This window comes from Lissotriton helveticus, chromosome 2_1 (genome assembly GCF_964261635.1).
Source record: "Lissotriton helveticus chromosome 2_1, aLisHel1.1, whole genome shotgun sequence".
Lineage (NCBI taxonomy): Eukaryota > Metazoa > Chordata > Amphibia > Caudata > Salamandridae > Lissotriton > Lissotriton helveticus.
This window is the reverse complement of record NC_136059.1, coordinates 1,997,043,169-1,997,065,701: the sequence shown is the minus strand read 5'-3', so window position 1 is coordinate 1,997,065,701 and position 22,533 is coordinate 1,997,043,169. Positions and strand designations below refer to the sequence as shown.

The following is a 22,533-nucleotide window of genomic DNA, read 5'->3' as shown; positions in this document are numbered from 1 at the left end:
TGCCTCTATTTAACTGTCTTGATAGAAAAGGACCAGTAGATATCAGTGAAATAGCAGAATTGCTTTCTGCTGAGGGACTTTCCTGTTAAAAAAATTCTGGCAACTGACTATTTAAATTTCTTGATAGAAAACGACCAGCAGAGGTCAGTAAAATAACAGAATCATTTTAGCAGTCTCTACATTCCAGTCCATAGAAATTGTCTTCCACGAGCACCAGCAGACAATAATATTTTTTTCAAATCTTGTATTTTTAGTGATATGACCACAGAAGGCCCTGATTTTGTATTAAACACAGAGCTTTGGACTATACCATTTCCCGCTGAAAGGCAATATTTCTCTCCATGTGTTCCCATACCATCTTTGCACTTTAAACTGAAACGACTGAAATAATGCTGGATGAGAAATAATGATACCATCTCCATCAGTATTTAATGTATTGCTTCTGAATTTTCCAGCGAAATTTTCGCTACTCTATCAATCTTTCTCCGATATTGATCAAGGAATTAAGAGCATATGGCTGTGAAGATATTACCCATATTAGTTTGCAATTATATAGAATTACATTATTCAGCAAATTGCATTAACTTCCTTTGCATTCAATCTTGAAAAAGGGCAGAAATAATATGATGTTCTTTTTATATCTTATATAATGTATAAGTTACCGTTCCTGCAGGCTCTAGCGAATTCTGCACTATGATTCCCACTTTGATTACTTCTGATTAAGGCAATACGAACATATGGATATGGAGAAGCCATTTCTAATGGTTTACAACATTATTTTTTTGTAATTTTAGCGAAATGGCACTAATATCTTGCACTTAAATTGGAAAGATGGCTGAAATAATATGATGTTTCTTTCTTTGTATATTTATATATTAAGATGTTAAGACTTTAACTCCGCCATTCATGTAGTAAATATAATGGTTTTTATTAACTGAAATAAAGATCCTTTGAACCCTTTGATGCCTGTGTATCGCTGAATCCCCCAGTGTTTTTTAAGTTGTAGGATCCTCTCCTAAAGTTTCTATTCACTGGAGCATTTAGGCTGTCAGTCTCTTTAGACTGTAATATTGGGACAGCCGGAGAATAAAGACTGGAAAGTTGCAGTCCCGACCCTGCCCTTCTCAGCTCAAAGTGTCACATTCTTCATCACCAACCTTGGCTTCCCTAAAAAAGTCATGCAATTTACTGAAAACAGACCTGCTGTCTACACCAAAACCACTCATCGAAATACTCTTCACATCGACCTCTGAGGTCAGTCACCTAATAAACTACAACTAAATAAAAACAAAGCAACGAGAACCAATTTCAATTTCTAGCTCCAACTTGCTCAAACCACGACAAATGACTGTAAAAATCTTGCAATATATAACTCCTTTGACCATTATATAGCTGGAACTAAAATAGCTTGAACAATTCAGGGTGGCGCATTCTATATATCAACAAAATCTCCAATCTTCAATACTTTAGCAGAATAAAAAAGAAAACTGAGTTTAAGGCGTAGCCTGGAAGTCGCGGATCACAAACTGGCCCTGCAAGGTTCCCGACCGTTCCACCTAACTTCGTTGAACTGATAGAAAAGACAATGGAGCTCATGTAGGGTCTGCTGACAGTGATGGAAAGCAGCAGAGATGCGGTTTGAAAGGATAGAGAAAGCCAACAAAATCAGATGAGCTATCTAAAGACAGAAACCGCGACAAACAATGGTAAAGTATCGAGTCAGATAAGCATTCTTGAGGCATGACACGTCAGAGCTGGGTGGTGGAGGGCACCCACCTACAGACTGCAGCTCATGCAACACAGGCCTGCTTCTCTCAGCTGACAGCAATTGGCCAAGGGTTATGTGAACTGTGGGGGAACTGATACATAGGCAATATCAAGCAATGTCTGGTGGGATAGGAGAGACCTGGGGACAAGGATAATGAGCAAAGAGGAATGGAACCAGCCACATGTAAATACAGAGACAGCAGGGCATCAGGCCCCTTTCAAAGTGGTCCTGTGGCAATATGAAACTATGTCAAGCTCCAAGTATTATCCAATATTAATCAAATCATTTTACAATAGAGCCATGTTAGCTGTATTTATAGCTTTTTACATTTAGGATACAATACCCATTCCTGTCCCAGCAGGAGCAATTTCTCTTGCAAAGAGTTCCAGAGCCTTTTTCTGCGTATGGTGCACAGCGAGCCACACCACAGCTTCCCGAGGACCCTGTATGCAAAAACAAAGAAAACATAACATCATGGAACAATTTCTATATTTGATTTTATTTGCGTATTTATATAGTTCTAGGAAGTTAGCAATAACAGAATATTACACATTGAAAATACCTATGCTGCCACGCTATCACACTAAGTTAGTCTGACATTCTTTCTGGTGAGAAAACAACTCTTGCTATTCCTAGAAGGCCAGATGGCTGCCGTATTCTTATCCTTGATTCATCTCTCTTTATAGAAGTCTGAAATGGGATCAAGATTTTTTTCAAATTCAGCCAATTCATCTGTCAGAGTGGCTGTTAGTTTCTCTATAGCATGCAGTTTCCAATCTTAGACCACCACAGTTTCAGTGTGGGAGCGGCTGCTGTTTCTGTTTTTGGGCACCAGTCAGCATAGCAGGTAACAAAAGTTCAATGATGAGATTATAATTAGGCATAGAAGAAAATACAGTTATTCCGCATTTATGTGATAGAGCTATTAAAGGGTTCATCTGCAACATTGGTTATGCCTTTAAAATATGAGTCTCAATCCAAAAATGTGTAGTTTGATCGCATTCTCACCACTCAGGAGCCCCTCTCTCTACAACCATGCCAACACATACCCAAACCGCCATAGATCACCCTCAGATGCAGCAGTGTCAAGTACCATCGTGGCATCATCCTACATGCACCCGCTTTATAGCGTATTTCCAGGTATGTCCTGTTCAAAATCTTCTGGCCATTTCCTAGCATTTAAGGGTACTGCAGGGGAAAGCTTTTGGCCAATGCCAAATACCATGTTCAATGTCCGGGTTCCCAATGACTGGTGTAAAAGGGGAAGGGCAGGTCGTAATTAATCTTGTCTGTACGGCCCTATTCCAAGATATCATGGTCGTTTTGGTGGATGACTATAGTCTGCCTTGTTGCCTGTGGGTTTGTATGGGGCACCCCATAAGAGGTGCTGTGATGGAATCTTACACACTTCTTGCTCCAGCTGGAACCAAGATTTGTCTCTTCATGCTATACTTGAATCAAGGGTTGCATATAAGGAGTTCTGCTCACTGATCACTTCTGTTCTGCCAGGTCCACACAGAGGATAATCTATGCACCTATTTCAACATCATTGACCGCATACTTCATCAGGTACGTCCCTTCAAGGACATGGCAATACTGCAAGGCCAACCTGCTGAAAGTCTCAAGATTAAAGAAAGCCAGCTCCCATCCGCAATACCCTGTGCCTCATTTTGTTAAACAGATTAAAACTTTCCTATTTTATAGCAAGTCCTATACCCTCTCTTTGCACCGCTTCAATAGGACAAGAACATCCTATTCCAAGGTAAACACGTGCTTAACAAATACAAATTAATTAATTCATAATGTATAGAGCGCAAACAAGAACAAGCATTGGCAAAGCCAATCTATGTCACTTTGCCAATGCTTATTTGTTGCCAATTTTGGCTATGCTTGTAAAATTGTGGTCTAAGCTTTGGCAAAGCAAATAGCAGCAGATGGCCATCTTGAGCCATCCTGTTTTGTATACCTCAAGATGGCCATGACACAGCGCCTAGACATAATGTGACAGCAATCTTGGAATGGTATAACAATAAGTATACAGAAATACCATATGTATGCTGAGGATAAACACCTATATTTGAAGATCTCTTCTCCTGAGGACATAAAAACTTTTAATGATACACTTTGGAAAATGCAACAGTTGCTAACACATAATTATCTGTTGTTAAATACCCTCAAAACAGAATTCGTTCTGATTTCCCCCCGCAACCACTCAGCTCCTACCCAAGATTGGATCGAACAACTCTCTGCACTCAACTGCACCCCGCATGTTGTTGACTCTGCTAGATCTCTAGGCATCACCCTGGACAAATACCTAACATGCAAGCTACCATTAGTGACACTATTAGGGGTGCCAATCATCAGCTCAACACCCTAAGGAAAGTCAAGCCATTCTTGCCTCCTGAGAACAGCCAGTCAGCAGTCCAATCCCTAGTTATCTCACGCTTGGAATATGGTTTGGTGATCCTAGCCGCCTTCCTAAAGATAGTCTGGCTCCGCTTAGAGCCACTCTTAACACGCTGTCCAGACTCATCACGGGCTCCGGGAAACATGTCCATATCACTCCGGACTTAATTCAGCTTAACTGGCTATCCATTAAAGCAAGGATTTGCTTCAAGATTGCTTGCCTGACGCACAAAGCTATTCATTAAAACACCCCCGTCTACCTAGCAAAAAAACTTGAGCTCAGAACTTAAGAAGCTCTAATACTCTACTTTTGAAACCACCCACATTCAATATGAAAATAACTTACAAGCGTGTCTTCTCTGGTCTTGCTCCAAGAATTTGGAATGCTCTTCCTCCCGAGATCAGATCCAACCCACCGACTACCCCTCTTTCAAAAAACATGTCAAGTAGCTAATACTAAATGATCATTTACCGCAATAGTCCTGATGCCATCTTTAATCCACTTCCATCGCCAGCTTGACAATCTTTTTATCGGTAGCTCTAAATTTGTTATGTTTCTCTTCACAGGTCCTTTTTTGATGTATTGCCTGCTGTAACATTGTAAGCTACTTCTTGTGTTCTATTTTGTACTGCACCCGGTTTTAAAACTCTTGCCATGTACCCACCTTTGTACAGCGCTCAGATACCCTTTTTTGGTTCATGTTCGCGCTTTATAAAACTTTTCAAATAAATAAATAAAAATGTTATATCGTTCCAAGATGGCATCAGTGCTCGGTGTTGCAACTGTACAAGTATGAGAGTAAGTGGAGTGAGGGAGTGGCTAGTGGGGCATAGAACATTGAGGAGGCGTGTGGGGTTAGAACAACAAGAACATTGAGAGAGAAATAGAGATTAATGAGCAGGACATGCACTCACATCGAGAGCTTATGGTCAAATGCCACAGAAACATACACATTGAAAAGCTCCTTGACATCAAAAGGGAAACCTAAATGTACCTGGAATGGGATAAACATAGGGAGGTAAGGCAACACATAAGGAGCAGGCAATTGAAATAGACAAGTAGACCATCCAATCATGAGCAAGTGGCAGAACCAAGAACCACAGTAAGTGTCTATCAAACTAGTGGTTACAATGCTGATTGTGAAAGACAGGTGAAGGAGCAACAATTCAAGCAAAGCTACAAAATAGATAAGAAGAGGTGAGAAATATGCAGAAGCTATTATATCTATTGTAGTGTGGGCTGGACCTTGTTATTCACACTGTTAAGTTAGCATAGGCTTATTAGAAGTTTAAACACCATTTTTCCTTTTTGCTGCTTTTGCACATGACACTGCATATAACCGTTGTTGTAAGTTAGGCTGCGTGAAATGCTTAACATGAGACTGGCTTGTTATCAGCATCCCTAGACTTACATCGTGACTCTAGTCTGCCCACTGAGTGCTAAAGCCTCCAAGGTTATTATTACAAGATAGCTGTTGTCCGGGCTGATCGGCTCACGTTCTAGCCATAACATATATGCAGCTGCAAGCCAACGTGATTCTGACGCCTTTAATATCACACTGTAGGCATGATTTCAGGCACGTGGAAGAATTTCTGTTTCCAGAGAGAAAGAGCTTTTGCAGATCCTTATGTGATTCATCCCTGCTGATCTTAGAGGTATGGGGTTCCCCAAATAAGCCTAAGAGACCTTCTATATTTTATAAACCATAGTTCCTAGCTAGGGAGGGTGATTCACTAGGCGCTATAGGACCAATTTTCACCATCATCGTAATATGATTTCTCCTTTTGTGTTTTATGGAATTGTAACAATGCTGATCATATTATTTCTAATCATATGCCTGCTTATGTTAGCAAAGTTACTGCATCTTAGAGCACGTCGTTAAAATAAATATTTTAACCTTTCCGTGTCTCTTTATTACTCCTGTTGTGGACTGGTATGAGAGTATAACGAAAGAGAGTTCTTGCTTCCCACCATTCCTGAGTATAACCTAAGTCACATGTTCTGGGCTGTCTAATTGTGAGTTTTTTGGTACACCACAATTCACTAACGTCCTGAGTCTCTGAGCACAGTTTTGTGTAGGAGCAGAATCCCTGCGACATGGCACACCTAACGTTGTGGTCTTATTGGGAGACTCTCGAGTAGTGCTTATAACAGTCCACGAACCCCTCACTATTGTTTCCGGTTAAAAGTGTTGACGGATAAAACTACCTATAGTTAAATAGGTCTTTTCAAGCTTGATATTTTTTAATGATTTTCTAGTGAAATACTACCCAGTTGTGCTATTTACATTGCATTGAACTTCTTTCTTTCTGTGTCATTATGGCCGTTGACATCCCGCAGAATAGTAGGATGGCGGTCGGTACTCGTTTACAAGGCTATAATGTCGCCTTGGAAGGCATGGCAGTCCTTTTTATTGTAGGTGCAGACGCAGGTTACCCGTTTGAGCTTTTCTACTCATGGGTCACGTTTCCTGCGGTCAATGCAGATACCAATGTGTTTCATACTTACACTTCCAGTGCCCTGCCTGCGGAGTACACTCCTTACAGGACACAGGAGGTTTCGATTTCTGCTTGGCAGCACCGATTTTGGTATGATGGCGCCCTTCCCCACCCTCTCACGACTATTAGATTAGGTCCTTTGTCCATTCCAGGCGCATCTTGGCCTGTTTTGGCTGGATTTACCGCGCACCCGCGTGCAGGGGACTGTCCCTTACTTGAATTGAGGCCCCTTTATACCTCTGCAGTAGCGGTTATTAGGGCTTTGTTTCATTACATTTCCCGCTACATGCCAGGTGGGGGGCCCTGGTGTTGCCGCACATCCAGTTGGGCCAAACGGGTTGAAGCTTAGTCCCGTTATGGTTAATGCGGTTATGAGCAAGCGTCCCCAAGATAAGGATGAAATGCCTTTTTGGCTTGCCGAGAAATTTGACCAACTGGAGGCAGTTTTTCCTAATACGACTCCTGTGGAGAAACACAGGATTCTTACGATTAGTTTGCAGAAAGACTTAGTAATTGAAGTGACTGACTGTACCACATGGGTATGATTTTTGCGGCAGTCTATACGAGATGCTTTCAATGTCTGTCCTACCCTCCGTCATTAAGCGTGTTCAGGATGAGCACAGGCCGGAGGAGGCTGTTGATTTGGAAATGAAACTCGTTGGAGTATTTCACGTAGTTTCCGATCTAGTCCTTGCTAATGTTAAGGGAGATGCGGTAAGCTTCCAGTGGTCGAATGCTTTGCGCAATGTCCCCGATGCAGAGAAGCCCCGTCAGTTACCGAGAATTATCACGGCAGCTTATAAGACTGTTGGCCGTAATAGTTTAGGTGTTAAGCCTTTTGCCAAGACAGCGCAAAAGGAAACGCAGGCGGCGAAGTCTGACAAAGATGATCGCCCCTCAGGTCAAAAACAGACTTGGACTAAAAATAAAAAACAGGGGAAAAAGCAACATAAACAGGGGTCCTGTTCTGCCTCGCCAATACCTGTGTCCAATGAGCGCACTTATGAATTGCGTGACCGCGCTACGATTAAGACACCTGATCGTTTTCAGGTTCCTGATCAACGTTCTCCTCGCTCTTTGCAGGATTCATCGGTCTCACCTACCGGTGGAGGAGATGGTGGCAGGGGGAGGGGTGAAAAGCAAACCCACCCCGCAAGACTGACCGTAAAGGCAAGAAGGACGATACTCCATGTCAGAGACCCCAGTTTCAGAAGAAGATAGTTGCTGCTGCATTAGCGAGATATGCCAGAGATAGTGAGAACGCAGCTTCGGAATCTGACATGGGCGATGACGCTGCTGGACAGCGCGGCGGAGATTACCATAGTGCGAGAGGCCCTGCGTCCACTACTGAAGGTGACAGTGACTGACAAATTTGTAGTAGTTGAGACAGCTAACGCCAGAGTGGCAACCCCTGAAAGCCTTTTTGAAATTGTCCTTTTAATTGAAGGTGACATACAACGTACCATAAAAGGGGTATTTTGGGAAAATCTTACTACTACCTATGACATTTTGTAGGCGGAGGTCGATTGGCCCCCACCTTTTGTCTTGGTAGCTCCGCAAGGGGAGGAGGTAATCCTCCCTAGTTTCGCGCACACAGTGCCAAAGGAGCAGGCCATGCATTTTGCAGACGATTGGGCTAAGGCGCTTGCCCCGGCTTTTTACCATTCTCACTGTGGTTGGGACAAATTTCACCCCAGACATGTGATTCCCTTACGGTCTATGCCACAGCCTCAACCCCAATACCCAATGCGGTGTGAAGTGAAAGCTTCAGTGGCTGAGATCCTTGAACAATTGGAATATCAAGGTTTGATTGAAACGTGTGTGTCTCCGATGAATAACCCTCTTTTTACTGTGACCAAGCCGGATGACTCATTCTGTTTGGTATTGGATTACCGCCACCTCAACTCCCATTGTCGTACGTGTGCGGTACAGAATACTCACAGTTCTGCTCTTGTGGATAGTCTTGTGCATAAAAGGTTTAAAACTACACGTGACATACCCAATGGCATCTTTTATCACAATCTGTCCACTATTAGTAGTCAATGGACAGATTTTGGCTATAAATTTAACTTTGCGAAAAGTCACATTGCAAAGTATACAGTGTTGTTCCTGGGCTACGAGCTCAACAATGAAGGTCGAGGTTTAGCACCTTACTTCTTGGAGAAATGCGCACAGCTGCGCGGTCCGACAACACTGAAAAAACTACAATCTTTACTGGGTTTTTTGAATTTCGGACATACTTACATTCCCGATTATGCCCAGCGTATCAAGCCTCTTTACGCTTTGGTACAACCTACTTTCTTCAAATCTTGCTGGCTGCCTGCACATTCAGCCATCTTGCAATCTTTGCAGGCTGATCTACTTGAATCTAAATTCTTGTTGACCCGTGATAACCACACCAACCTGGCGATAAGAATCGTACCGGGGCGGTGGGTTTCACGTACCTCACTTTTAATGAGGGTGACAGTCCCTATCGCTTACAAGTCACACTAGTACACTTCGGCTGAGTTGCGGTTTTCAACTGTGGAAAAAGTTTTGACAGCAGTGCAAATGGCGATTCTTAAGGAACGTGCACTGTCGCAGGGAAAACGCATTTTGGTTGTTACTCCGTATCCTGCCTTGGAGGCAGTGACGAAAGCCAGTGTACCTAATTCAAAGGCTTTGCACCCAAGGTGGATACAATGGGCCACGTCCTTGACTTCTCCGGATGTCACATTCATTTTTGATTCCTCTCTGCAGAATCAGGAGTTTTTGCAGTATGAATTTGTTCATCCTACTCCTCTGACCATGCGCCCACTTGAGGATTTTCATTGTATCATTTACACTGACGGTAGTGTGCAAGCGGCCACGGATTCAAAGCACGCATATTCTTCGGCCTGCGCAATAGTGGTCGGTACTATGGTGGATGATGAATTCAAGTCCGATGTCGTGCATACACAGACATTAGGGGACTGTACCGCCCAATTGGCAGAGTTTTGTGCTCTGATGCTTGCATTGGAGTACGAAGATCCTAGTGTGACTACTCTTATCGTAAGTGACTCTTACTACTGTGTTCAATCATACAAAGACAATTTATCCTTTTGGACTCAGAATGACTATCGTGACTTCAAAGGTCGCACAATAAAACATAAAATGATCTGGGTTCGAGTGGCTGAGCTCCTACTCGTGTTTGTAATTCATACTCTTGGTCACCAGCGTGTAGGAGTTCACGCTGTTGGTAATAGTCACAGCAGTTGCAGCATATTCAGTGGCAACAGTTACACGTTCCAAAAGTAAGATTGATGTTGACATCTTAGCAGTTATTGCCACAACAGAGAAGGGAGGTAATTACCTGAAAGGTTCCCTTCTAAATATTCTTATCCTTTAAGTCCTGATAAAATTCCTTATGTGAGAATTAAAGACGTTGGTGACAGGTTGATTCCCAACGCGGACCGCAGGCCGAATTTGATTACAGCGGCACACGAGGGGATGGCCTCAGCGCATGCCGGCATGTCAGCTACTGTTTCTCTCCTACAACAGCGTTACTGGTGGCAGGGATTGTACAAACAAATGTGTGATTATGTCCTTCATTGTGACATTTGCCAGCAGAATAAACCTTCTACTGCTGTACGCCAGCCCCAGACACAGTTGTACATATCTATTAAACCACTTGTGTGCGTTTATTTAGATCACTGCGATCCTTTCTCCTCTGATACAGCGTATAAGTATATCTTAGTTGCAGTTGATTCGTGCACAAGCTTTGTGTGGTTGTGGCCACAAAGGAGTGCTGATTCTCGAACTGTCGTAAGGCATTTGCGTGTCTTTGTGGGAATTTTTGCATGTGGTACCTTCCATTCGGTCCAGGGTCCAGCGTTTGCCTCTAAGGCATACAAGAATGTCATGCGTTCATTGGGGGTCCAAGTCAAATTTTCGTCTCCATATCGGCCTGAGGGCAACAGTGTTGTGGAGCGGATGAACCGTGACTTAAAGCAATCCTTGACAGCTAGAGTATTAGGTACAGGCCGGAACTGGCTAGCCCACCTCAATAGCGTTCAGCGTGCACTTAATAATCTCCCTAGAAGATCTCTGGGGGGGCAGACCCCATATGAAATGCTCTTTGGCATCAAAATGTTCGCTGACCTTGAGGGTCTAGACATGGCGACGGCGGCCGGATACTTTGACGTAGATGAACATTCTAATGTTTTACAGAAACTACAAAAGACCAGAGACAGTCTTGCAAACGAGCATTTGCCCTCCACATCTGATGCTGCGTTGTAGATTCAGGTACATGCTGGCTACCCCGAGTTGGTGAACGGGTCCGAGAGAAGATTGAGAACAAGAAGGAATTCGGCACCTCATATCGTGCTCCAGTTCCTGTGCTTGGCGTGAAGGGTACACGAACAGTCATTTTACCTCCATTTCCTAGTCGAAAGGAAAACAGGTACATCTCTATTGACAATGTCAAACTACTCAGAGTGGCTGATTCTTCTTAGTATGACACCTGCGGACTCTTGTCCAGCTATGGTGCGAAAATCTGTTTCGACTCAGACACCTGCTGCCGGACCTGATGTTGCCATCGAGATGACTACAGTTACAAATCCGTTATTGAATCCTCCTGCTGATGATCCTCTTGATGTTACTGAGTACGCTTATCTCACAGCCTTATCTTTGCCCGATTTAGAGACTTGTGTGGCTAATCAATCACGTTTTTCATTTGACACTAACTCTAACACATCAAAGTCCCCTTTGAAAGTTTCAGTTTTTGCTGTTTGGTTTAAAAGACATTTTTTAATTCCCCCCTGGACTTACATTTGGCTGATGCTTTTTTCAATTTTTTTATTCATGTCCATTGGATTTGTGGTGTATTTTTTCCGTTTTGTGAATGGACACTATGTTAAAGAAAGAACTACAATTAGACTAATTGCTGGAACTTTGGCACCCCACTCCTCATCACACAGAATGAGGGACCAGACGTTTGTGAATATCACTGCTTGGCCTGTCTTAGATGGGATAGTATGAGATGATGTAAAATTTCAAAGCCACGGTCCCACAGAGGTTATTAATGTCCCTAATGTACTTCGTGTTTCAATGGGGGATGTGGTTAAACAAAATATTCGCTCTGATGATTGGGACGTCCAAGCCGTAGAGGCTCGGTTTTCTGATTTGAAATATTATGCTGACTTTGATGCTGAAGATTTGTAGATTCTGCTAATTATGCTGATTTGTACTGTTACCAACACTATGGAAATCACTTTCTGCACAAAGCAAACACATTTAGAAATGTGGTTAATTACACACAATGGGAACATAATCCTGCTCCTGTTGAAGGTAGTTCCAAAACTCTTTTGAAAAAGTTTCCTTATTTTACTGATTTATATCAATCAAATCCTGAAGCATTTTATTTTAAGATGACTGAGAAGTCCTCCTCCAAAGTTAGACTCACCCACACAAAACTATTGTATTCAAAGTCCTTTATTGAGCAATTGGCTGTAGGGGGCTATGAGCTGTGGAAAGATACTATTGATCTTAAATCTGTTTGGGGTTCTAAAAGTTGGCAAGTGCAAGGCACTGAGGCTTTGCATCGTGCATGTCTCATTCCGAACCATATGTTGTTTCTGAATTTGACTATTTCACAAACCACCTGCTTTGGATTGGCTAAGTCTAAAAAATTAAATGCTCTCTGTATTCCTGATTTGGGAGAATACTCCAATTGGAATAATCAGACTAGTAGCTCCCTTAGTGATTTACAGACACTGTTACATAATTTTCCTTTAACATTTCCAGTTTGGATCCAAAAGGCTAGCTATTATGGCAAAAAAGTGCAGATTCATGCCAGCATCGTTTTCTGGGTTTGACCCCTGGCTATACACAAGTTCGGGTTGACCCCAGTTTTACAAGTGACCATTCTGTCACTACCTACTCAGTAGGCAAGCAATGTCAGTCCTGGCTCAAATATTCCACCTTAGCGTCAGTTAAACTCCATTTATCAAAATTGACTGACGCCGTTAATTTGAATGACTTTGTGAAAGGGCCTGCAAAAGGCAGGCCCAAAAGATGGATTTATGCAGTTTACAACGAAGTTTGGAAGCTTGGAAGCTGTCCCAAATTGAAGCTGCTTCTAGGTTACGTACTATTGATCAAGCTAATTTAGAAAAAGTGCTTGCAGTTGTAGATAATAGCATGAACACACTTTCTTCCCGAATTTACACATTAGATAATATTGTTTCTTCTGTTGTTGATATTGTGCAAGATGAAGTCTCAGTTTTGTACCATGGTCAAAATCAATTGCGTTCTATACTGCATTTTGCCTGGACTTTACAAACGTTAAAGGCCGGGAAGGTGCCTTGGGACTATATGAACACTTCTTTGCTATTTTTACCATTTAATCTGACTGTCAAAGAACAACTTATGTCAATGAAAGATGCCACGTTTTCACTGTTGCATATTGAAAAGATAAAATCCTTACCATTTTCTGTGGCCGAAACCAATTCGGCAGTTTGGCTTATACATGGGTTAATAACGCTACATTTTCCAGTGTTTACATTTGAATCATGCATGAAACACTATACCATAGGCAGATATGAACCACTAGGTAGCGCATATCTCCATGAAGTTTGGTGTCTACCTTTTACCTATACGTGTCTGAAGGAGGGAAAATAAGTTTATTTAAAAGGTGAAGATTGCACATCCACACCCGATCACTCATTGGTCTGTAGAAATATACAATTGCACGGTTCTTGCAACCAGGAAGCACCGAATTTGGCCTATATTTTAAAAGGTACACCCGCTCCGGCTATTACACCTACTTTCACATTATTAGTAAACGGTAGTTATTTATTATTAAATAATGAAGATTGATGTGGTATGCTGGCAGGAATTCTGTACATCAAAGACTGTTTCCCAATGTGCAGTCTGCTGTAAGAATGTACTGTTTCTTCCTCCACATGGGAAGCTTGATGTATCCATCTGGCTTTCTATTCCGACCTTGAAAGCAGAGTTCAACAAGATGAGTCGAATAAGAGCGCTTTTGTCTCAAAAGGAAGTCGCCCTTACATCTGCCCGTGAAACATTCGTCCTTCACGTTGCTAATACTCGTACTGAGGTACACGCTTTATTACACACAGATCTCCCTCTGCATTTTGGGGAGTTGATTCACACAATCTTTAATGACTCTTTGACTGAAGGCTTGGCACACTTTTTTAAAGTAGTAAGTTCTGGACTTGTCACTTCATTCCAGATTATATTTGGTGTGATACCAGCATTTTTTCTCTATGTTTTCCAGCGTCTTTGGCGTTTTCTCGTTAATTCTCGCCTTAGCTGCCAGCGTACTGCTGTTAATTTGCTTGCTGTAAAATGGTAGCACATTCTGTGCCCCACGACGGTCTGCCCCGGCTGCTCCTGCTTTGTAACAGGATGCTGGAATACTATGGATCGCTACCTCTTGCAACTCTGGGTGTGGCATATGGTTTATCTTTCCGGTTTTTGTTTTTTACATGCTTGCAGCCAGTTTTCCACTCCCTGGATTGCAGATTTGAATATGCTCTGGATTTGTGTCTCTGCAAAACGATGTCTCCTAACCAGGATTATGATCTACTAATGAGTCCCTTAGTTGCTCATGAACTAGATTGTTCTGGAGTCGGGATTATGGCTGCGCAGTGGCTCATGGGGTCCTGGGCAATTGGAACATATGGACTGCAGCCCATGACTTTCTGGCACGCAGTTATCTTGAAGAACACCTGAGTTGTCCTCTGATGGTGCTAGAGGCTCCGGCTGTTAAGGAACATGTGTGTTCTTTTCCATTGTTGAATTGGATGGCTGAAATGTTCACTGACGAAAACAACGACTTCCGGTTGGAGGCAGTTACAGTGTACTGTGCCTATACGCTGTTGGACTGAAGTGGCGACTTTTTTAAGCTTCATAGACACGTATTGGTATGATGGCCTGTTTTCCCTTCAATTTTTAACTTTTATTAACTCTACAAGTTACATGTGTTTTGACAAATATACATCCCTGTTGGTTTTTACAAAACGATTTTTGGTTGCTAATTCGAATTTTACTCCCAATTATCCACTGCGGCGAACTTTTGAACTTGGTTCTGTCTCATTCGAACTTTAACTCTGTGTTCTAAAGATTGCCCCCGCTTTTGTCCGTTCTCCGATCAAGGAAGGGTGTAGTGTGGGCTGGGCCTTGTTATTCACACTGTTAAGGTAGCATAGACTTATTAGAAGTTTAAACGCCATTTTTCCTTTTTGCTGCTTTTGCACATGACACTGCATATAACTGTTGTTGTAAGCTAGGCTGCGTGAAACGCTTCACATAAGACTGGCTTGTTTTCAGCATCCCTAGACTTACATCGTGACTCTAGTCTACACAATGAGTGCTAAAGCCTCCAAGGTTATCATAAAAAGGTAGCTGTTGCCCGGGCTGATCGGCTCACGTTCTAGCCATAACATATATGCAGCTGCAAGCCAACGTGATTCTGGCGCCTTTAATATCACACTGTAGGCATGATTTCAGGCACGTGGAAGAATTTCCGTTCCCAGAGAGAAAGAGCTTTTGCAGATCCTGATGTGATTCATCCCTGCTGATCTTAGAGGTATGGGGTCCCCAAACAAGCCTAAGAGACCTTCTATATTTTATAAAACATAGTTCCTAGCTAGGGAGGGTGATTCACTAGGCGCTATAGGACCTATTTTCACCAGCATTGTAATATGATTTCTCCTTTTGTGTTTTATGGAATTGTAACAATGCTGATCATATAATTTCTAATCATATGCCTGCTTATGCTAGCAAAGATACTGCTTCTTAGACCACGTCGTTAAAATAAATATTTTAAACTTTCTGTGTCTCTTTATTACTCCTGTTGTGGACTGGTATGAGAGTATAACGAAAGAGTGTTCTTGCTTCCCACCATTCCTGAGTATAACCTAAGTAGCTTGTTCTGGGTTGTCTAATCAAGGGTTCCTTTGCTATAGGACGAAGAGCTAATGTGACAATGATGCTAGCTGGTTAGGGTTTCTATGCACTAAGGTGAGTTTTTTGGTACACCACATTTCACTGAGGTCCTGGGTCTCTGTGCACAGTTCTGTGTAGGAGCAGAATCTCTGCGGCACTATTAAGAAGAACATTACTAAAGGTAAGTAAATCATTCTATTTTAGCACACTTACAGTCCTTAAAATAACTGCTCCCTAAACAGATCAAAACTTTCCTATTTTAGGAGGAGGATTCAGGACAGAAGAATAGACTCACAGAAGAAGAGACTAGAGAGCTATTTTTACAAATGGAGAATGAGTTTGATCTTCTAATTTAAGGAAACGATTCGCAATGAAAGAATAAATTGCGGACATGGTAGCAGCCTTGCCATTTGACTGTACTGGCACTTCTTGCAAGAGAATTGAAGTATCCGCTATGCCTCTGGTAGAACACACCAAACACCAGTAGGAGGATTTGTCCCTTGCTAGCCAATAACACTAACAGTAAAAAAAAATCCATCTGGAGATTATTGCTTTCTGGGTGATCTGCATAATTAAAGGCTTTCGAATCCAATAAAGAGGTTGTCATCTTCCCATGTTCTGTGTTTAGGGCTAAGGGCTCTTCAAGAGATCAAACTGTGTTGCCTCTTCTTTTCCTTAGAAGGATTTCCTTATACGTTCAAGGGCAAGAGAAAACAATTGTGCTGATGTAACCCTCGGTAGGATTTGTTCAGCCCGGGTTTAAAAGACGGCTGAACACAGTTCTTGTAACAGCATGCCTATTTACTGTATCCCTCTGGTCTCTCCTGCTATCATATCACCTTCATATTGTCATGAGACATAACACTGAAGGATATATGAAAATCATACCGAGGGTTACATCAGCACAACTGTTTTCTATTGCCCTTGTAAGTATAAGTGTTTAGACTTCATAATATGGTGCCTTTGATCACTATAGTCGTGCAGAACCATGCACATATGAGGATATATACATTTTAACTCAATAAATACAGTGGTGTTGGTTGACAATGTTGATTTCTGTGGGCAGGGTTTAGCCTCCATTTTGAATTTAGTTTTAACACAAATAGCGGCTACAATCATCTAGGGCAGACATGTCCAGCGTAGCTTCAGGAGGGCCAGATTTTCAGGACACAAAATAAGTAAATACATTTCATGTACGTTCACGTCTTATGGGGATGTCTTAAAAGTCTGCTATACCTATGGACAATTGTGTTCATTAACAACTCCTGAAAAGATTTATGTTGGCCAATGTCACAGGAATATTTTCTTACGCTGGAGTGTGCAGGAGTAGGCATCCGCATAGGACAAAGCTTTTACACCCCAAAATACTAATAGGTTGCCACCAACATGGATGTGTAGTAATGGTGTGAGGAGAGCCACCCTCTTGAGTCATGTGGTGGGAAGATCAGTTTATGGATGCCTTACCCCAGGGTACACCAATAATGCTAGGCAGCACAGAATGACAGTTTGGGTGTGTCCCTTGAATAAGGGACCCTATGTCAGAGCTAAGAATAAAAGTAAGAAGTGGCGCAGTGGAACAGCTGTAGCTTTTTGTTCTTGCAGCTCCTTTTTCAACAATTTTAAACTAAAAGTTTATATGAAGGACATTTTCCCTAACAGGTTTCTTCCTACTATGGAGGGAGTGATGATTATCACTCCCTCCATAGTAGGAAGGAAGTAGGAAGGAGTTTTCGGATAATGACGACGTACGGGCCAATGGGCAAGTCTGGTTATGTTCCACTTCTATGGGATTACATAGAAAGTACCATACTGACTGAAAGACAATGCTGTGCTGTTTCCAAGTAGCTAATGCTTGATGGATAATGATGTACTTCTATAATGTGGTCGCATAGCTTTACATCAATGCAGTAATCCTGAAATCGTCAATCAATTTTTCGGCGTACCTACATTAAAATCTATTAACAGAAAAAAGATAAGCATTCATCAGACTACCAAACTAATGTAAGTAACTGAAAATAAAATGTGTAAAGTATAATGGTGAGTAATCTGATGACTAGAATGCAGACTGCCACAACTAATAGGGGAGGTGTGGAGATGTGGGATATTCCGGTATGTCACAACACATCATTTGTTTTCTAAAAAAACGGGGAGGGCAATGACTTGAACTTATCTTGTGTTATTGTCTCCTTTCAGCTGTATTTTTGCATCTGTGCTCCGAAAGGACACGGGTACACAAGCAGCATTTACAGCAAACAATGTCCTAAACTTAATGGCTGATGTACTAAAAGTACACATAGCATAAACAAAGCCATCCCGGGATTAATGTTCTGTTCTTTTCATAGATATTCAACAGCGTCATCATGTAAGCAGCGGTATCACGTTTAACTGTTTCTTTGTCACGTCTGTGTCCTAGGTTAGCACTATTTACAGACTCATTTGTGGTTTCCTGTGTAGTCATCTCCACGAGCACTTGTAAATTAATTGCTTTAGATTGAGACATTCTCTATGGTTGAATTCGGTGCCATGTAAGTGTCCAAATAAATGAAAACAAACAATTTCTCTTCCAGAACCTCTGCAATGACCATCATGAATGCATGACACGACAGCATCTTTACCCCAAGTGAACTGATCCTCCACGTGAACTCATTTTGCTGCAAAACCCAGCTGCACGCTCCAGATTCAAAACTAAGATGCATTTAAGTGTTGGGAAGATAAAACCATTATGTTTCAATGTATTTATTGAAAACGTCTCAACAGTGAAAACAAGGTTGCCTTTCGACAGATCCATTGCATAACCAAAGTTATGCAAGTGCCTGTGATCAGCCTTGAGACAGAGGGTTGAATGTTTTGGAGCTGTGTCATCGGATATGTGGAGAGAACTAGATAAGAAGAACTGTTACGTCTATAAGAACTCATAAGTGTTTTGCCAATGAGACAGGGAAAGATGTATTTGACAACCCTGGCGGCCTTCTTTCGGTAGTCCAGAATGAAGGGGGGTACAATGGCCTCTGTCTTGCCTCCATATCACTTGAGACAGTTAGACTCTAACCAAAAAGTGACTGCAGAAAGGCAGGAGCAAAATATTTTTTCATGAACATACCAACATACCAAGATCATCAGCTGATGATCTGGGTGTCATTAGCATCAAGGAAAAGCAAAATCCTCGAATGACTGCAGCCAGAGGGGAAACATAAAAACTGAACAGAGTAGAGCTGAGTTGGGTCCCTTGAGGAACCCGACAAACCGTAGGTTTAGGTGCGGAACGGGAGGGGAGCAAGAAAACATCTTGAATGCTCCCATGTAGGAAGGAGCTGATTTAACTGAGAACAAGTTTACAAATACCCTTAGAGCCAAGTCTGTGAAGATGAATCTGATGAGAGACCATGTTAGAGGCTGCATTATCATCGAGTAAGATGAGGGCTCCCCTCCCTCCTTGATCAAGGGTAAGGCGGAGATGAGTCACACTATTAAGAAGAGAAATACTTTGCCATGAATGTGACAACCTGGCTTGAAAGGGTTTAAACGAAGAGCTGTCTTTGTAAAAAGAATACATTAGAGTTTTATTTTCAAAGCTCTGCGATTTTAACTGGAGTAGCATTTGAATCAATCGCTGCCCCAAGCACACTAGGGAAGCGCCCTTTCCCGGATTATCCAGGGTGTCAATTCTTTCTTCAAACATTACTAGGACATCTAAAGCGTTCAATACAAGCATCTTCACCACCTTCTGCCCCACAGCAACCTCCATAGCTAGCCCCTCAAGCATGTGCAATCCCTTTTTAGTCCCAACCAATTTTTGCTGCACTGTCAGTACCCTGATAGAAAAGCCCTCTACCCTTGCCACTACATCCCCTACAGGACATGAAACCGTGCCCGTTTTTCAGCATGACAGCATGAAATAGATATATTCCCAACAGTGCTCTCACTCCTTGCGTCATGGCTTCTTGGTGAAAGGCTGAGTGGTTGGGTCTCCCTTTCCATTCGTAGGCAGTGCACCACAAAGGTGCAAAAAAGTATTCTCTGCCATTCCTCATCCCGTCACGTCAACTGCAAGCTATTGTATAGAAAACAAGAAAAAAGCAAAGTTGTCTCCAAAAACGGGTGCACTGTCCAACACACACCAGGTTGGGGGAGTAGCAAATGAGAAGCCCTTGAAATGTGTCCCTGTGGATGCTTTAAAAAAAAGTATTGTTCTCTTGGTGACTCCTAATAGGTGGGTCCATTGGGCACAGTGCCAAAAGTGCCACTGTCTGCCAGCTGCAAGGGAAACACAATGCTTCCTGGCCAGACCCTTATGGGTCCAGCAGTATCACCTGTTGTGCCATGGTGAGAGTAACTAGATTGCCTCCCTTTGTTGGTGTCACAAGAGACCCCAAACATTTGATGCAACCCGAGCTGCTCCCCTTGTATCACTGAGTGAGACTGCTGCCCATGGGTTGAAATCAGTGCCTCGTGTTGCACAGATCTCAGCACCTATGTCGGGAGTGCACAGGGGAAGCACATCATTACTGCATCCCCATCAGGCTAAGCTTTCAGTGCTCTGGATGAGCACAATATTGCTCCTTAGCATCCCAATAGGGGTCAGAAGTGAATGAGTAAGCAGGCATATAAGGGTCTGTTCAGGAGACTTAGCAGATTGTAGCCGTCTTGGATCAGACCGGCCTGACCATCCTGATGAAACCTTTATCTAAAAGTCTATTGCAAGACAGCGAGTATTGTGCCTTCTTCAATTGCTCTTTCAAGAGCAACATGATTTAAGTCTGATAACTACATTTCATAGAAATACTGGAGACAAATGTATAATTTTAAAAGTAAACAAAGAACATAGCTGAGTCTGAACCTTCAACAGTTAGTTGGTGGGCAGGCTTCTTCTCTTTCTTTGCTGCATTCTGCTCAAGTATTGTATGAGAAGATATCTAAATATTTTCTATACTTTAAACTGACTTGGGGATTTTGCCCCCCAAGATTATGGGAAAAATATGTATTGGTGCATAACTGGTCTGGTTGTATTTTGCTAGGGTGGGTCTCTTGAGGGGGTTAGAGCCCCATGACTATACCTCACTCCACTCTTGGACAATGCATATACTTCGTTCGAGATGAGGGTGTCGATCTCCGTGACCATGGTTAGGGGGATTTTGGTTGGCACCAGGGCACATTTTCAACTAGCCACACTGGCTCCTCATACAAATCTCAATGTTCCTCACTTGCATGAGAGTGGAAGAGTGACAAGCCACTAGGACCGGACCAGTCCTTGAGCGAGCACCCCCCGCCCCAGGGATTTGACCGTATGGCTGTCACATGCCCGAGAACATTCCTGACACACATAATATACACAAGGAGAGGCACGGATACAGACTTGCAGACGATACAACACCAGGCTAAAATACTGAAGGATAGTACTTTTACAGAAAGTGGGTCAATACTAGATTATGAGAAATTACCCTGCTACACCAAGAAAAGAGTGGCATTTGGAAGTATAATTTTGGGCAGCATAATTTTAGTAAAAAAGTATTACTAGTGTTTACTGAAGACAAACCTTTATACGTAATACCTGCGCGGGGACACCCTCAATATAGAGGGTGAGATTGAACTGCCTTTTGCACATGGCCATGGATTTGATGTCTCAATAACAACATCATGTACAAATACAATGGGGTAACCCAGTGTCCCTCAGAACCTGGGAATTTATAAGAAAAGCTACAGTGGTTCTGTTGGCAAACAAATAATTCCTTTACAAAGACACGTATAATTCAAATGGTATAATTCAATTGTGATACTAATGGAACACAAAACAAACAAGAATGCAATTTTTGTGAATAATGAGCACCTTTGCCATCTACCGGAGACATTGATTAATGTTGTTCTGATCATTGTCTCCTTTGTACATCTAGATCAATTGTAAATATTTTACTCCCACACCTGTATATAATAAGTTCACAGCACCACAGTCACTGAGCACTTCACCTCACTGTAATCTATGTGACTATTTTGATTCATTTATTTCTTGACAGCCTTATAAATGTATACTCTGATTGCCTTATTTAGTAAGAAGTAAAATTGCTATTCTAAGAAGTGCATTCTTGTTTGTTTTGTGTTCCATTAGCATCACAATTGAATGATACCATTTGAATTATACATGTCTTTACAAAGGAATTATTCGTTTACCAACAGACAACAGAACCACTGTAGCTTTTCTCAATATCAACATCAGTCCATGTGAGGCCACTTCAGGAGGGACTGGACTTCATGGCAGCCTTACCAACTACAAAAAGTCCATGTTTCAGATGGGTGAACTGAAGGAAATAACATTCCCTAGTAGGGCAGTTCTTTAGATGCCACAGACTGCACAGTGGCATATGGAAGTATGAGGACTTAGGGAGAAAAAGTACATCAGAAAGTGTAAACAAGTTTTGACAAACCAAGCTGTGGTAGAGAGCAAGTTAGGACATTTGCGGCAAGAAAGGGTGGACATGTGTATGAACACCCACTCTAATTCCTGGGAGGTACTGCTTTATCAAAACTAAGAGGGCCTAGATGCAAGGAACATTGACTCACAATGAGCTCAGGCAACCTATATATAGGACATTTTGATTACTCTGCCTTTGTACCAAAAGATATGATACAATGTAGTTCTATTGTCTGGACTGCAATGCCCAAGGTGACCAAATGCTCTCCATACTATTGGACAAAGAAAGAAGGAACATAATCTAGGTGGTAAGTTCTACACTGGGTGTAGATAAATACATATTAGCTTCCACAGAGCTAGAGCATCACACAATAAGAGCCTGCTTAAAGTAGACACCAAGAAGGACATGGGAAGGACCTGCCAAGAAAAAGCCCGGGATACCCCGCTATCCGCCCAAAACTCTTAGCTGAGGATACTAAGATCTCAGATGAATCTGTAGATCCAGATAACCTGATTTGATGGG

The 22,533-nt window shown here is 42.2% G+C and overlaps 1 protein-coding gene across 1 annotated transcript in view; it reads right to left on the bottom strand.

Annotated features, from left to right (window-relative positions):
* LOC144819000 (uncharacterized) overlaps window positions 1-22,533 on the bottom strand; it is a 752,739-nt gene that overhangs the window by 284,373 nt on the left and 445,833 nt on the right. Inside the window, exon 13 of the mRNA XM_078676962.1 lies at window positions 2,112-2,211. Within this exon, the coding sequence (XP_078533088.1) occupies window positions 2,112-2,211 (100 nt within the window). The remainder of the gene's footprint in view (window positions 1-2,111; window positions 2,212-22,533) is intronic.